Raw genomic sequence first — 16,879 nt, 5'->3', positions numbered from 1 at the left:
ATGCATTGATCTCATGATTCTGATGAACATCTTTATGACCATTATGTTGAACTCTCTTTTGGGTAAATCAGTTATCACCATTTTTATTAGAATTTGGTTCTGAAGATTGACTTTATGCTTTTCTTTGGGCCATATTTCCTTGTTTCTTCATTTTCTGTAAATCTCTGTTTTGGTTTCTGTACATTTGACAAATAGCCACCTCTCAAATGTTCACAGACTGGCCTTGTATGGCAGATAAACCTCACTAATCAGCTAGTCCATAAATTTTGCTTTCCTCAAAGCTTTGTGCTTGTCCAAATGGCCACCTATGTTCATAGTATGCACAGGGTACTAGGTTGTGCCAAGTCCTGTAAGTATCCTTAGCAAATGAGATAGAAACCTCTCTGTTCAGTAGCTGCCACAAAAGTTGATGTCCTGTGTGCCATCCATCTTCTCTTCTCCTCAGCCTTAATTACAGGGAACTGGAATTTTTCTCCTATACATTCTACAATAAATTGGGGGCAGGATTTACGGAAAATACCTGCACATTTGTTCAAACCACATACTCTTTCAAGATGTTTCTTTGTGCTTTGTCATTGCCAGGAATCTGGAGGCTGCTGGGTTCTGTGGGCTCTCAGAGGTGGGTGGGGCAGCTGCAGGCTGGAGTCTATCTGTGGAGCTGGGTGGGGAAGGAGCTGCCTTACATATTCACCTGTGCATGAAAGTTATCAGGGGTCTGGGGGTTGTCTTATTCATCATTTCCAGAGAGAGACAAACTAGGAGAGACCCCTTTGTTCTGTAGCTGGAAACACTGCTGCATCAGTGGTGAAGGGGAGCATCTTCCCGGAAAGGGCTGTGATCTTGGAGTCACTTCAGACATGAGCTGGGGAAGGGAGTCACAGGAGAGGGCATGAGGCTGGTAGGGACCGCTGACTTGTTCTCTGTACATGCTGAGCAGCCTAGTGAGTGCAGGGCCTCATGAGCTCACAGTGAAAAAAATAGGTGAGTTAGAAGTCAGACCCTCAGGTGGCAGAGAAAACAATCAGAGTAATATATAGTTCTCCTCCTAGGGAAAGCTGAAAGCCTGATCCCAGCCTGTACACACACGCACACATACGCGCTCACACACACACACACACACACACACACTGGAGGAAGGATTAACAGGAAACTCTCCCATGTACAAGGTCATTTGATGTGTGACTTTCAGGCAGCATTTCTAAACATTGGACTTAAGTGTGTAGTCTGCACTCTGCACTGGAGAAAATGGGAGCTGTGTTTTTGCCCGAGTCCTCTGTTCTGAGATAGGAGAAAGAACCCCTGAAGGACTTTACACACCTGTTTTAAATCACCACTTTATTGTCTGTGGTCCCTGGGTGACTCATGAATATTCAGCCCTCTGACCTCCAAGAGCAAGGTGATCTAGGGACCTCAGAAGGCATCCATAAATGTTAGTGCCCTAGATGTCTTGTCTGAATCCTGTGTTTCTTAGAATGAAGATGAGAGCCAGGGTTTATATCCTGATTGCAAGGGCCACTGCTGGGCCTTGGGTTTATGGCCCTCGTGTATGTCGGCTTTTCCTAACATGTCAGTATTTTGCCCGTCATCCAGTGTGTAGGAGAACCAACCCATTTTTACATTACTCTCACAGGAAATTGATTATTGTGTCGCTGTTTATTTAGTGCATCATGGGAGGAAGGAGTCAGGAGCCTCCAGTTCTGCTTTTGCCTTGATGTCCAAATTGAATACTTTAAAATAGTTATATATTGAATTTTATCAAAAAATAATAATTAAAAAAACCTTAAAACCACTTTTGCCAGTAATGGACATGAACTTATTGCCTCTAAATGTAGCAAAACCTCAGAAACAGTAAATTAGCAGCGAAGAGTAAAATTAAGAAGACAGAGAGTCAACCAATTGCTTTTTGTTCTTTGGACTCACCTTGGAGAACCAAAAAGTAACCCATCTGGGCTTCAGCCCTGCTCGTGGGGCACTTTCTTTTCATCAAGACTTCCCTGATCCCAGGAGATGAGTCAATGGGCACTGTTTTTTCTTGAGGAAAACACAATAAAAACAAAAGTAACATACTGACCTTTATGTTAAGTAAGACTAACAACATGATACATTGTAACAGCTGAGAAGGAAACATACCAAGCATTGGGAATGGTATGGAGCAATTTGAGTTTTTGTATTGGTGATGAGATGTTTTAATGGTACAAACATGTTGGAAAAAATCAATTTAAGCACACAAACTCTGCATCAACAAGCAACTCTGCCCCCAGGATTTTGCTTAAGGAAAAAGTAGGTAAACAAAAAATGTGTCCATAGATATTTATAGTAGATATTTTTTTCATTCCCTCCAAAACTGGAGACACACTAAATATCCTACAATGGGAGAATACATAGGTGTTGTACAGCCGTGTAAAGTTTTAAACTGGAATACACATGATTAATATGTTCACAGCTTTATAATACAACAAAATGGTAAAATCTCATTAAAATCATGCTGAGAACAATGGTGAGGTAACAGGATATGCTGTCCTGTTGAAAATAAGAGCCTTCATTACAGATTGTAAACTGAATCCTCACCTCACCTTTTCGTGATCAGCCTCCAGGATCCTGGCAGACTCTCTCGACCCTGCCACAGAAGGTCACGGATCGCTTGCTGAGACACCTGGGGCCATCCAAGGCACAGCCTCACAGTTCCGTGTGTGGCCCATAAGTAACACAGGGAGGAACACTGAGAGATGCAGGCCATTATCCAGGCGCACGGAAGTCATGTGCAGCTAATTTCCACTCATCTCATAAACATGTAAGTGCAGGGTAGGACTATGTGTTATGAGAGCATGTCTTCTAGTATGAAAAATGGAGGAAAAAACTACATTGAAGGAAGGTAACAAAGGAACAGAAAACAATGAAAAGATCATAGGAAAACATGAAATAAATGATCTGTTAATATATCTCAAGCAAATAGAGAAGGTATTTTATACAATGACACTGTTGTTTACATACAAAACTCTATATATTACATATATATGTGTATGTATTCATGTACAGATATATACATATATATATATACACATAATATGTGTATGAATAAGGTTTGCCCAATCACCCAGAAATTTCCACCAACAGGCTTGTTATACTCAGTTGAGCTCTCCATCCCTGCATTGAAAGAAATCTCCTGGCCTATTGGGAGAATTTGAACAGAACAATCTGGATTTACGCTCCCTAAAAGGATTCCCCAAATGCACTCTCAGTACATATATCATCTTCAGTTTCCCCCATGAACATAACCACAAATGCTTCTAATGTCAACTTTACTTTTCAAGATAGTTTAGAAAACCTCTCACCACTTCTATTTCCATCGGCTCCCACTGGATACATGAGTTCAGAATTCACAAGCAGAGTATTCATCACACAGCCCTGTGAATATCAGCCCTTTCTTGGTTAGTTAGGAATGAGTGAATTTTCTTGTATCTCAGTTTCCACCGGGGTGTTATGAGGTCACAGCAGATACTGCCTTGTTTTGTCCTCATGAGGATGGAGTGGGATAATGCAAATAATGGGTATGTTTTTAATCTGTTCTCACTGCAAGGCTAGGCAGTTTCTGGCTAAGTACTAGGCAGATGTGGCAGACTCCTGTGGCCTGCATGGGCTCTGACTTTCTGGCTAAAGAGCACTGAACCCCAGCTCTGAAGTGAGAGGAGATGGTGTCAATGGTTCATAGGATGACAGTGCCTGAATTCACGCTACTGAAGCACAAGGGTAGTTAGGATCTCTTAGGGTGTGAAGTTCACTTGTTAGAGAGGGGAACAGGGTACCTGGAGGCAGATCCCAGAGTTCAAAAGCAATCAATGGCTGAGCCTCCAGCTCAAAAACAGGTTGGCATCATTTCACAAGAGCCAAAGACAAGAGAAGCACCCTGTGTACCATGGCTCTTGTGTGATGGTTCCAGCCATGTTCCTCATTTCTCTTCAGAGCCCTGTGACTATGTGAGGTGTCCCATCCCTTGTGAAAAGGGACCAGGTAGGGGATCATGCACAACTCAAGCCCCAACATGCGTACAGACTGAAGAATACCACCATTGTGATCACTGGTTTATTTTTGATCCTGAGAGACCTAAGTTTACTTGTGAACACAAATAGGCCCATGGAATTTATCCAGTGACATCAACCCAGTGCTTGGACTCCATCTCTGCTAAAGTAACTTCACTCCCCAATGACCCTTCATATTTATAGCTGCCTCTCTGATTACTGTACGACCCTTGCATCCCCATTAGCACATCTTATTTCTACTCTGGTGTCATGGACCTTGTCAAAAGTCTCCTTCCAAACTCTCACATTTCAATTTCCCTTCCAAGTACACCCCTCTGAATTCATCCGCATTTCACTGGAAGACACTGGTTCTGATCCTGATGCTTAAATAAGAATTCTGTCTTCATCCCCACCCCTCTCTTCCCTGGAACCCACAACCATCATCCGTCACATGTTCTCTGCCTGCAGGGCCCCTGGTTGATTTGATCCCATCTCTCAATCTCTACTTCTTTTGCTTCCACCGGGTCCTGTCACCTCTGTCCTCAGCCTCTAATCAGTGTCACGTTCTCACACCTGGTTTATCCTCTTTCCAGAGTGGCAGCCAAAGCCCAATTTACTTGAAATCAAGCTATTTACTGTGGTGACAGTTCCCTCCATCTTCTGATGCCTGGTGGCATTTACCCCCATTTCTGCCATTCCCTCACTGCATTCTGGCCATCCTAGATTTTGACAGCTCTTCACGCCCAGCATGATCCCCACTGTATCTCTTGTTTGTGCCCTCATCCCACAGGGTGTCTCTCCATGTGTCTGCCATGATGAGGTGTCCCCTCCTCGAAGGGGCCTTCCAGCCCCACTTCTGCCAAGACCACCAGCCCCCACTCCACCGCTGCCTCTTTCCCTGTTTCTATTTCTTACACAACTTATGCCATCCTGACAGACACTATCTTCTGTTTAATTTTCCTCTCTAGAATCTTTTTTCCTCCCTTCAGTGTCAGCACCACAAAGAAATGGACATAGTTTTAATTTTAATTAACCTTCCCCATCCCAAGCACCATGCATTTATCAATTTGAGAAAATGTCACATAACGTATGATGCTACCTCTGCCATTTTTTCATGTGATTCCTTCCAGTTACAAAAGTATTTTGTCTCCTTCACTTCTGACATGGCAAAAACCAATTTGTGCTGATTGCCTTATAAGTGTGCATGATGTGTAAATAAAGATAGTAATTGTGGGCCTCAGACTAAATTTTGCATGAAAAAAAAACTTTTACACTGCCCTAGTTTTCCGCCACATTTTGAGTGCAAGATGGTGACTGAGAGGGGAAGGGCAGGGATGTGATGCTTCTCCCAAAGTGTCCAATTGAATTTCTTCTTGATCAGAAACTCATGATGCAGATTTCTTGCAGGGAGAGAAATGAAACAACCTCACATAATGTAACAAACTTATTTCTAATATGGATATTGTTATAGCAGAATATAAAACTTAAATAAAAAATTTCTAAGAGTACAATTTAACTTCGTCTTAAAGAACATTTTTTTTTTTAAATTACACATACTAAGGTGAGAAAAAGGCTCTTTGAATTAAACTTACAACTTCAGAATTAAACTCTAGAAATAAATGCTATGGCCATCTAAAACTTTATATTGACAAGTTGCGTATGATTTCAAATTATAATGTAACATTTGTGCACAGAATAACTCTGTGTATACTTCACTTACATGGCTGGTATATAGTAGTTACCCAAACTGTCTTCAGAAATGAGGCTTAATGTAGATTCCAGCTAAGTAGAAGATCAGTCTCAGTTACAACATTTCTTTCACAACGAATAAGAGAGACTGAATAAGCCTGCAGGTAAATAAGACACTCACCAGTGAGGTGAAGACAGGGAGACTCATCACTGCCTCCCACTGGAGGCTCTGGAACATGAGCTGAGCAGACAGGCCATTGGGCAGCAGTACCACCAGGACCACACCCACCTCCCTCAGGATCAGCCCAAAGCCAAGCTCCATGGAGGACAGCAGCCCCTCCATGGCACTGACCCACCCAGGGCTCTGCCTGGTTACCGTGGAGCCACCAGCCACAAGCCCCGGGGGGCACCCCAAGATTCCACCTGGAACCCAGCCAGCAACTGACATCCCAGATTGGTCAGTTACCAGTGTGTGGGGGAGGGGCTGTGCCAGAGTGGAGGGTTGTAACCAAAGTGTCCTTCTCTCTATTACTGTCCAATGGTAATTTTTCTTGCCTGTTTCTTTTTGTGTTTAGATCTATATACAGTAAAAAATAGAGTGTAAATGTATCGATGTTAATTTTTAGATTTTACAGATCTTTCATTTTCCTAATCCTCAACAGAAGATACACCCTCTGTCATATTTCAGTTGAAGTACACACACTCTCAGGACATAATCCATTAGTTTGATGGTGGCTGAACTTGACAAAAATGGAAAAAATCACAATGTATTCTTTGACGTCTTTATCATTTGCTCTAAGTAATGTTTTTAGAGCTAAATGTTTGTATTTGACTATGCCATTCATTCTGTTTGTAGGGCTGAATACTGTGACCTTGTAAGATTATATCACAAAATATTTATCCATTCTCTTAATAATAGACATTTGATTTACTTCAAGTGTGGGTTATTATGAATAAATTTTTTGTATATATATGCATGCACCTTTTTTGTAAATATCTGTTCTCATTTACCCTGTGAGACGAGTACCTGGGAGCAGCTCTGCTGGGTAGATACGTGCTAAGTGCTCCTTCATTTTGAAGGAGATTTCTTGGGGTATATTTTACATGCCATAAATTCACTCATTTAAGCACATTTTTTTTTTTTGGCTTGTGTGTGTGTAAATGTGCAGAGTTGTGTCTCCCTCACGATCCCATTTTAGAACAGTTCTATCACAGGAAAAAGTTTTCTCAATCCACACTTTTCTTTATCAGCTTCATCTGACACAGTAAGTCTCTCTCCCTATTTGAAATGCTTCCATGATATAAATTCTAGTTCAATACATTCTACCATTTTTATATGTTTTTTGTTGTTGTTTTCTGGGTTTTTTATTTTAAGAACTCACTGGCCTTTCCTTCTGTGACTCCACTGATGGTTTCTACTTTTCTTTCAAACCCTTTAGCATTAGTTTGACTCAGGAATTAGGTCTTGATTCACTTTTTTTCTCAGTCACTCGTCTCCTTGCTGACGTCATCCAGACTTGTGGCATCCATGACATCTAGACTGTCATGATTTGAAATTCACTTCTTTGTTCCAAACCTTCACATACATTCTAGATTTATGCCCACCCAGCTGTCTCCATACCATCTGCAGGTGGACATCTAACAAGCCAAAAACAGATTAACCATCTCCCCTGAACCTGCTCTCCCTCATTCTCCCCATTTTGTGACACTATCTCCAAACTGACAGGAGCTCAAACCCCAGTTTTGTGGTCTGTCTTGACTTCTCCCTTCTCTCCACCTCATCTCCTCCCCATCAGCAAAGCCTTCATCTTTAATTTAAGACTATGTCCCTCATTGGCCTCCCCCTATTCTACCTGAGCAGAGCTGCCACCACCTCTTGACAGGATGGCAGTGGCTGCCACTAACCACGCTCCTTCCCGGGCCCTCACTCCTGTAGGCTGTTCTCCACCCAGAATCAGAGGATCCAGTCAGGTCACTGCTCAGTTCACTCTGCCCACAGCTTTCCATTCCTCACAGATGAAGCCAACATGCACACAGCACCATGAGGCCTACATCATCTGTCAGGTGGTTCCCTCTCTGATCTAACTCAGCAGTCTGGCCGGGCCGCACTCTGCTGCATCCTCACAGGCCTCCTTTCAGCTCCTTGATTGTGACGGCGTGCTCCTGCCCCAGGGCCTGGAATTAGCTCTTCCCTCTGCCTTGAATCCTCCCTGGACACACACGTGGTGGTCTCCCTCCTTCCTTCAGGTCTCAGCTCAAATGCCTGCTTGTCTGTAAGAACTCCCCAGGTCCCTTGCAGTGATCACCCAGTAGGAAGAATGATGACTTCCACATACATCACCATCCCTACCACATCAGTGTCTCATTCCCTTCAAGGTTTTCTTACCATTTCCATGTAAAGTACACGCTTGTGAATTGTCTGATTCTTAACTGAATTGGAAGTTTCATGGGGGCAGTTTTTTTAAGCTGCTTTGTTACTGCTTTATCCTGAATGTCATATTCATTACATAATAAATACAGTATGAATGCAAATGAAAGGATGACTGAATTGCATGGGAATCAAATATATGTTTCATTGTACTTTAATGAATTTCTCACTTTTTCCAAACTGCGTGTGGACACATATGCCAGCAGAGTTCAGGCGCTCTGCAGTCCACTGATGTAAAGTTAATTTCTTCAAGATCTCCTTGGGAAGTAACTGTAGGGTCTGGAAAATTTAATGAAAATATTTGAGGAAAATCTAAATGAAATGAATAAATAGTTAATAAAGACTAAACACAATTTTTTAAATTACAATAGGGTTAATAAGCCACTAGCTAACTATTTATATTTAAGTATTTAAACTTAATAACATAAAATAATGTTTGCTGCAGCACAACAGGCACTAACTGAGGGTCAGCAGTTGGAAATAAATTCTCTACAAAACAGAAACAGACTCACAGACACAGAGAACAAACTGATGGTATCCAGGGGGCAAAGGAGGTGGCGAGGGGCAAATTGGGAATTTGAAAATTGCATCTCTTGGGGAGTGATGGGAATGTCAGCTCTCCTGACCGTGGTGGTGGTTCATGGGTGTGTACATCTATCACAGTTCATCAAATTGTATATGTGAAATATGTCTCATTTACTGTACAGGACTCATGGCACAATAAAGCTATTTAAAATACGGAAATAAACTTGAAAAAAAAAGAGCTGCAGCTGACGGCGCTGCGGGAGCTGAGGTCCGGTGCTGAGACGGCGCAGGTTGTCAGAGCAGCCCAGGCCTGACGAGAACTGTGATGTGCGCATGCTCTGTCCCTGGACCTGGAGGTGCCACATGTGCTCATCCTACTTGCTGAGCTGGATCAAGAGCTCTGACCTGCGCCTGCCTTTGCACTGGAGCTGGGTTTGGTGCAGTAGGTTGTTCTAGCTCTTGACATTAAACAAGAGATCTTCCTGGAACTTGCGTTGGCTCTGAATCTGAAGCTGGTGTAGGTGGTTGTTCCATGTCTTGGGTTTGCATGGAAGCTGTGGCATGAGCCCACTCTGGGTCTGGAGGAGCTGATGCTAGTGCCTGTTCTGGGCACTGAGACTGAACGGGAACTGTGGCTGCAGCCTGCCGTGGGTCTGCAGCTGTCAGGGGCACTAGAGTTGGAGCTGGTGGTAGCTCCTGAGGTGGTTCTACATCTTGCTCTGGAACTGGTGCTGCAGCTCCAGGACAAGAAACTATCATCAACGTGAGTGCCTTTGCATGTGCCTGCCAAGTACATTCATTCCAGTCAATGAAGTGTGAGGCCAAGTTCCCACCCCTAGGAAGTCTTCCAAGACTGCAGTCCATGGGAACAGTGATCTGAGCCTGCTCACTGCTCCTGACCCCACCCCAGCCTCTGGAGGCTTGAGAACAGTCCTGTATCCCTGACACATGCCCACAGCCCTCACCCTGATTTCCTCACCCTCATTCTCTGCCTCAGCAAGTTTGAGTTGCTCCATCAGTGCCAGAAGACTGTGGACATGGTGTTCCAGGCCCAAGTTGGGAATATTGAGATGTAAGGGCCATGTAGGACAATGGCAATGTTCTCATGGGGAAATTAGGGAGCTGGTAAAAGTCCACAGTGAACTGGTATGGCCAGGATGGAGGAGATGGCCCTGGGGCAGACAGGTGGGCAACAGAGTCAGAGTCCATGCCTTTCTTTCCTCACTAACCTTCCAGGGCCTGTAGGGGCCAGGGCACCTGTGCTTGTTGCTCCTGCCCATCCAGGGGCCAGTCCTACCCCTTGTCCACCTGTCACCTGGCAGTCCTGGCAGAGGCAAGCCTAGTCAGCAAGGAGGGGCTGTCAAAAAGCCTCCATTGAAGGGAGGCTCTGATCAATGGGGTGAGGGCCTCTCCCCTTCTTCAGGGAAGCCTGGCACACTGCTGTCTCTCTCCCTGGTCTCCTTCCCACTGGAGTGTCACCTCTGGTGTCAGCTCTGTTCACAGCTCTCACTGGCACACTGGAGGTGCTCCATGAAGATCTGATGGACCAGGGAACAAATGGACTCTTTCTCCTGCCCAGGCTTCCAGGTCCTACCTGAACACCTGCAACATTTACTCCCGTGTCTGCATGTTGCTGACCCCACTAGGTTCCCCATGTGGGGCTTCTCCTCCCAGACACTCATCTTCCACAGGGAGGGTTCAGCCCACCCCTGAGCGCCCACTGAGCCCTTGCTGCAGAGGTTCCACCAGATCAGTTGGAAGGACTCTCTCCACTCCCCCATTATAGCTCCCAGGATGGGGAGACATGCCAGGATGGGAAAGGGATGGGTATGAACACTGTCCTCCAGCTCCTCTCTGCTTTTCTGGAGCAGCCAAAGCCCCAGTTACAGCTTTGACTTCTTTCCTCAGACCTTTGCCTTCTCTCAAGATCCATGATGTGTGGGATCCAAGATTCTGCCAGCACCTCCCATCCACAGTCCCCACACTTCTTTCAGCTCTTTGGAGAAGGGAACCCCTCCACTTGATCCAAAGCTCACTCACATGGCAGCTGGTCCAGGGCTCTGCTGCCCTCAGCAGAATGCATCAGGGTGCACCAATGTCTGGAGGAGGCGGCCAGCTGGGGGCACACGGACTGCACCGTGGGCACTACCTGCTGGTAGTGTGTCCTGGGACTGTGTGATTCCCAACTAGGGTGAAGCCCTGAGGGCAGGGTTGTCTGCTCTGTGCACTGGGTTATGGTTTGTGCTTGGAAAAGGGCCTGCACCCAGCAGGGCTTGCTGTATATTTGATGAATGAATGAGGCCCAACCAGCCCCATGTCAGCTGTCTGAGTCAGCCTGTGGCCTCTCCAAATGTCCCCAGGGATCCCTGAATGGCTTCACCCAGGACAGGACCACCCTACGTGGAATCTCAACTCTCCACTTCAATAGGAAAAAACAGCTCAAATCCAAGACCATGGAGACAGCAATGGATGAGGCCAAGCCCTGGGGAAGAAAATACATTAGCATAAGAGCTTCTCCAGCAGACCTACCGCAGGGCCAGGAACCCAGACAGCGCTTTCACGGAGGACGTCACAGTCCCCAGAGTAGCCCTATGAGGTTAACCCTCTGTTCACCCCACTGTTCAGAGGAGCAGCCTGAGGCTCAGAGAAGTGTAGTGACCTTCTGAAGACTGACAGCTGGCAGGTGCCCGAGTCCCCACCCTGCTGTGGAGGGGCAGGGCCCTCACCTTTGGAACAGCAAGTGTCAAAACTGATGGGAGATGATAGATGCTAGGTAAGTGCATGGAAGGTTGGGGACACATGGGGATCACTTACCATGAAATTGGGTACCAGGTGCTCCACTAGCTTTTCCAGCCTGCCTGGCTGGATGGTCCACACCATCCAGGCTTCATTCCTCTTCACTGTTGATCCACTTTTGCCCTGGGATGGCGCAGAGGAGGGACATGCAGTCAGGGACAGCACCATTGGCCACCAGGAAGGACGGTTAGGGGCTGGAGCTCAGGCTCAACCCCCGAACCTCATGTCTTGTGACAGAATTGGGCCAACGAGAAAAAATTCCTAAGGTTTAAAGGTGGAATTTGAGGTGGAGAATGACTGAAAATGTTAGTCCTGAGGTCATTTTGTTAGCTGAGTACTGACAGCACCTCCCTCTATCAAGCACATCATTTCAGTGAGTCCTGATGAAACATCGCATTGTGGAGATGAGAACCCAGAGGCTTGTCCTGGGGAGGAATCAGGTATCAGGACATGTAGGATGCTCAGGGCAGCACTGCTGAAACGGCAACAGAAGGAATCACATCACGGCCCCACATCAGGGAAGGGCTGGATGTAGTGGTAACCATTCTCCCTTCTGGAATCTTGTGCAGCTCACTGACGTCCCAGTTATCACTGGGTCTTTTGACCCTTGAAAGTTCTTGGAGTATTGTTTAAGTAGAAATAAACCTTGATGTCTAAAAAACAAACAAACAAACACAAAATATAAAAACAAACGAAAAACAGGATCAGCAAAATGCAGAGAAAAAAACATAGTTCCATGAGCTCCATGTCCTTCTGGGTAAAAGCACTCCCGCCAGTCACAGGGAGGGATCAGACTTGGAGAAGAAGTGGAAGGATTGTCTCGCCAACAAGGACAACAAGGGGTAAGTGATAAAAGAAGAAAATCCATAGAAAAATGCAAAAATACTTTTGATTTAATGTGAGATGACTGCATCTTGCAAGTCTCTTTTCTGACATTTGTACAAACATGTGGGCAGTGACTTTCCATCTGGCTAAGGAGGGGCTGGGCGGTGAGGGCAGGTTTGGAGAGGAGGTGGGGCCCTAGATTCCTTTTGGTGAAAGACTCTAGGGGGGAGCCTTGGGGAGCACAGCATGGTCTGGGGCCCCCTCAGCACCAGCACTCACCCTGAGCCAGTGCTGGACTCTGGGGGGTGGGCACCTGCCCTTCCAGCAGGGAGATGGAGCAGGTGAGCAGGCAGCAACATGGACCAGGTCCTGTCCAGTCTCCTGTGTGGATCCCAGTAAACCCAGTGCCCCAGCAGCCAGGCAGAAAGCTCAGAACCCTGCTTGGCTGGCTTTGCTGGTTCTCAGACCCAAAAGATATGCCCATCCAGACACAAGCACACCACTGACTGTGCAAACGTACACAAAGAGGGAGAAAGATGACAGCCTGAGGTTCTACGGTTCCCACTAGGATAGATAAGAGGTCCCTCGAGAATCCTCCTTCCCCACGCCAGCCTGTCCTGGGGGGTGAACATGATGGGACCACCAGCATATCAGCTGCCCACCAACCTATTCCTACCCTGAAGGGACCCTCCCCTCCTGTCCCTCTTCCTGCGACATGAAGGGGAGGGGAAAGGGCACCCAGGGAGGGCTCCCAGAAGTGCCCTAGGCCACCCTGTGCTGCTTTAGGGGACGTCCTGGTAAATGACCAGAGGCATCGGGATGAGGGTTGAGCCAATATCTGCAGCTCTGCAACTTCTGAAAAGCCTTTCATTCCAGGGTTTCCTGAAGATGAAGCCCTGAGAATTCGTGACACAGCAGGAGGACACTTTTCACTGTGCTGTGTCTCTGGCCCTGTAAGCTGGGAATGAGGCTGTTGCTAGAATGTGGGTGCCTGTTTACAAGGGTTCCAAGTTCTGTTAGGGCCCATTGTCATGAGAGTGTCTTCCCTTCTGAGGTCCCCTTACCTGAGGATTCTCCTTGGACAACATCAATCCAAAGAGTCTTCTCCACTGCCCCCTGGGAAAGCCTGGGTGCCCCCAGGGCCCTGGCTTTGAGACAGACCTGGGTTCAGACTCAGCTCCCCATTCTTACCTGCTCTTGATCCTGGAGAAGCCACCATGCCTCCCAGGGCCTGTCTCCTCACCCGCACAATGCGGACCATTCCAGCGATACTTCCCAGGGATGTCTTCTCATGTATGTGGGACAAGACCTATAAACCTGGAGGAGTTGTGTCACATGTAGCTAGGAGCCTCCAACCTCTTTTCTTCCTCTTGTCACCTCCCCTGTGTCTGCCCCTTTTTTGCCCCAAGGCCACAGTCCTTACATCTAATGTCATCTAGTGTGTGCATGTGTATGTGTGTGTGTGCGTGCACGCACATGCCAGTGCTCGTGTTCTGGGTGCCTGAAAGAAAATAGCCCTATGTAGGGAGGAAAGGGCAAGTGCTTTCAAGATGTTACGCATTCTAATTTCCACAGCAAACCTTATAGAAGCGGATGGAGCCTTGGCTTAGGAGGTCAGAACATCCCATTACCTCGGGGCTCCGCCTGCTGTGAGCCCTGGGCCAGTGTCTGCCTCTCTATGGGCTTTAATTTCCCAGTTATCCAACAAGGGATGAGATTCAGAGCTGCAGGAGTGCAAGCTCAGCAGTAGGGTGGCCCCAGGGCCCTCGCCCCTGGGCAGGGTGTAGGTAGGAACGCACTGAGGAAGCTCCCCTGACCTGGGCTCCTCCTAAGAAGACAGCTGGCCAAATGCCCATCTGGGCTGCTGGAGGCTCATCGTCCCCTCCAAGGCCATCTGCACATCTGTGCACAGTTACACCAGAGCGCCTGCGACAGCCTGGATGCAGCCAGGGCCCAGCTTGAGGACACAGATTTGGGGTCATACCTGCTCCGCCTTCTTACCAGCTGTGATTCTGAGCAAGGCCTCTCTCAGGGTCTTCCTTTCTCCCCTCAGTGACTCCTCTCAGTTCCCACCTTCGAGCACACACACCCTTGTGCAATCTCTTCCCCTCTGATGTAGACTGGACTTAAAATTCCATAGAAGCTGGCAGAGTGAGCCAAGATTAGTTACTTCCATGATTTGATTATAAAAAGCCAGTGTCTGAGCACATCTTCACTCTGATGTGAGCTCCCTGTGTAGGTGTGTGTGTCTCTCAGGCCCCTCAGTCTGAGGAGCAAGACTGTGGCTCATGAGTTGTGGTTAGAAAGGCCCACGTGTCCCAGCACCGAGGGAGAGCGACAGGCAGAGAGGGACTCAGGCCTTCAGCCCAAACTGAGTCCCACAAATGTCCACTGCGCGGGCTCCAGGCCTAAGTGGAGCAGATCTTGACGCAGTTCAGGACCCAGCCCCAGCCTCCTGAGAGACTCAGCACAAGCTCCCAGCTGGGGCCTGCGGGGCTTCTGGCCTACAGGGACTGGCAGTAATAACTGTTTGGTGGTTAAGCCACTACGTTCGGGGAAGCATTGTCACATAACAATAGACATAAGTCACTGATGCTGTCCTCCTGCACCAGGCCCTGACCCTGCCCTCCCCAGTGCCCCCCTGGCTCTCCTCCCCAGCTCCTTCCAGCCACACTGGCCTCCTTTCCAACCTTCTCTCTGGCCAAACTCACTTCTGCCTCCACAGTCCTGCACTGTTGTGCCTTCTGCAAGGCTACATATCCCCAGGCTGTTGACCAGCTGGCTCCTTCTTGTCATGCTGCTGGAGATGCAGATGTCACCTCAGTGCAGCCTCTCCAGAGCCCCTCACCTAGTGGACCCCACTTCAGGGCAGCACCTTGTTTTGGTTCCACTTAGCATTCACTCTTCTCATTCACGTGTTTGAGGGGTTCTCATGCTTCTGCCCATCTTCTTCTCCCAACTGTGAGCTCCGGGAGGGCAGGGCCTTGTGGGGGCTTCCAGCACTGGCACCACCTGAGTGCTCAGGGCACCGATGCTGAGTGGATAAGAGGATCCGCCCTCGTACTGACCAGCTCGGCTATTAGAGCCAAACTGACTTCAGTCTTTTAAATCTACTAGGTTCATCATGAGTTAAATTAATCTTGTGACTTAAACCTATTGGGGGTATATTATAAGTTTCTGGTGAATTACTAAATAACCCCCCAAATTTCAGTAGCCTATCACTCTATGGTTTCCCACGTAACAGTGCTGGGTGGGTGTTCAGGTAGGAAAGACTGCACTCCTTGGTGTGGTCTTTCAGGAACCCAGAGTTCTTCCACTTTGTGCCTTCTCCATCCCTAGGACCTCACCACATCTGCACCCATCAGCATAAGGGAAAGAGGGGAAAGAAATGCGTGGAGAGGGGGGATATTATCAGTCAGATCTAGAATGGCACATGTCACTTCTTTCCTCTCCCACTGGCAACGAAATCAAATGCCTGCGATGGGGGCCGGGGCTGGACACAGAGCCCAGCTCTGTGCTGCAAGAATGGGGAAACGGATTCTTGATGGACAATTAAAGCAACAATGAGAAACTCATTTAGGTCTACTGTGTTTTTCAAATCTTCATGGAGTTTACTGATGACAAATTGAAATTAGAATGGAGTAATCACAGTTCAGGCAGACAAAAATGGATCAGGGCGGCCACTGGAGTTTTGGTCTCAGATATGTCCTTGCACCACTGAAAACCTGAATCTTCTCTGAGCTGTATCAAACTCAAGGATGCAACTGGCGGTTTTCCAAACAGTATCTGCCAGCAGCTGCTAGCTGCAAGCTTGTAGTTCCAGAGTTCACTCCCCTTCACAACTGTGTAACCATTTCAAATCCCCAACCAATCCTTACTTAATAAACACCCTTACATCTGGTGAGCTCCAATCCTAATTATTTTTGTTTGAGTTTGTGTTTTATTATACAAATACAATGATATGAATGATTATTACTTTAATTATTTTAACTTCTATGTGTCTGAGATCCCCCAGCCACGGCAAAATCATAAAATGAGGTGTTTGAGTTTCTTCATATGGTGGAAGGAACACTGACCTGCTTACCAGCAGAATGGGATTCCTGATTCTGCCACCAGACTAAGCTGAACATATTTAATCCTCTTTGTGTTTAGATCTAAAAAGAAAATCTGGACCACGCTTTCTAAAAACCCCTTGTCTTTCTAATATTCTTTGATTTTATGAGGGTCTAGAAATGAGTTTCAAGACATGGACATCAGTTTTCAAGACTATCTGTAAATGATCCAAGCTCTTCTATTTACTCTACCAGCACCACAGGTCCTTTTTCCTTTCTGGTGGCCTGATTTAAGGATAGGACATGGACTTCTATAGAACATCTGGGCAACTGGAGTGTAGGTGTCTTTCTTTATTCAGATACAGTTGATTTATAATATTACATTAGTTTCAGGTATGCAATATAGTGATTCAAAAATGTTATGGATTATATTCCATTCATAGCTAGTATAATGCTTTGGCTGTGTTCCCAGTGCTGTACAATGTATCCTTGTAGGTTGTTTATTTTATACCTAGTAGTTTGTGCCTCTTAATCCCCTATCCCACCTT

General features: G+C 46.7%; 1 protein-coding gene across 10 annotated transcripts in view; it reads left to right on the top strand.

The window, feature by feature from the left end:
- The window catches only part of LOC140699183 (formin-2-like), a 129,800-nt gene extending 120,728 nt beyond the window's left edge, over positions 1 to 9,072 (top strand). For 7 of the 10 annotated variants that reach the window (XR_012077186.1, XM_072970914.1, XM_072970912.1 and 4 more), the window contains one exon: positions 2,588 to 2,919. Coding sequence is in view for 7 of the 10 variants with exons in the window: in XM_072970914.1 (XP_072827015.1) it covers positions 2,588 to 2,769 (182 nt within the window). In the remaining 3 variants the exon portion in view is untranslated. Of the gene's footprint in view, positions 1 to 2,587; positions 2,920 to 8,840 lie in introns of those variants that run through there. The other 3 variants (XM_072970923.1, XM_072970918.1, XM_072970915.1) reach the window with 2 other exon arrangements.
- The last annotated feature ends 7,807 nt before the right edge of the window (positions 9,073 to 16,879 follow it).

The sequence above is a fragment of the Vicugna pacos genome, chromosome 11, assembly GCF_048564905.1.
Source record: "Vicugna pacos chromosome 11, VicPac4, whole genome shotgun sequence".
Lineage (NCBI taxonomy): Eukaryota > Metazoa > Chordata > Mammalia > Artiodactyla > Camelidae > Vicugna > Vicugna pacos.
The sequence above is the reverse complement of the archived record's forward strand: the minus strand, read 5'-3'. Positions and strand labels throughout refer to the sequence as shown.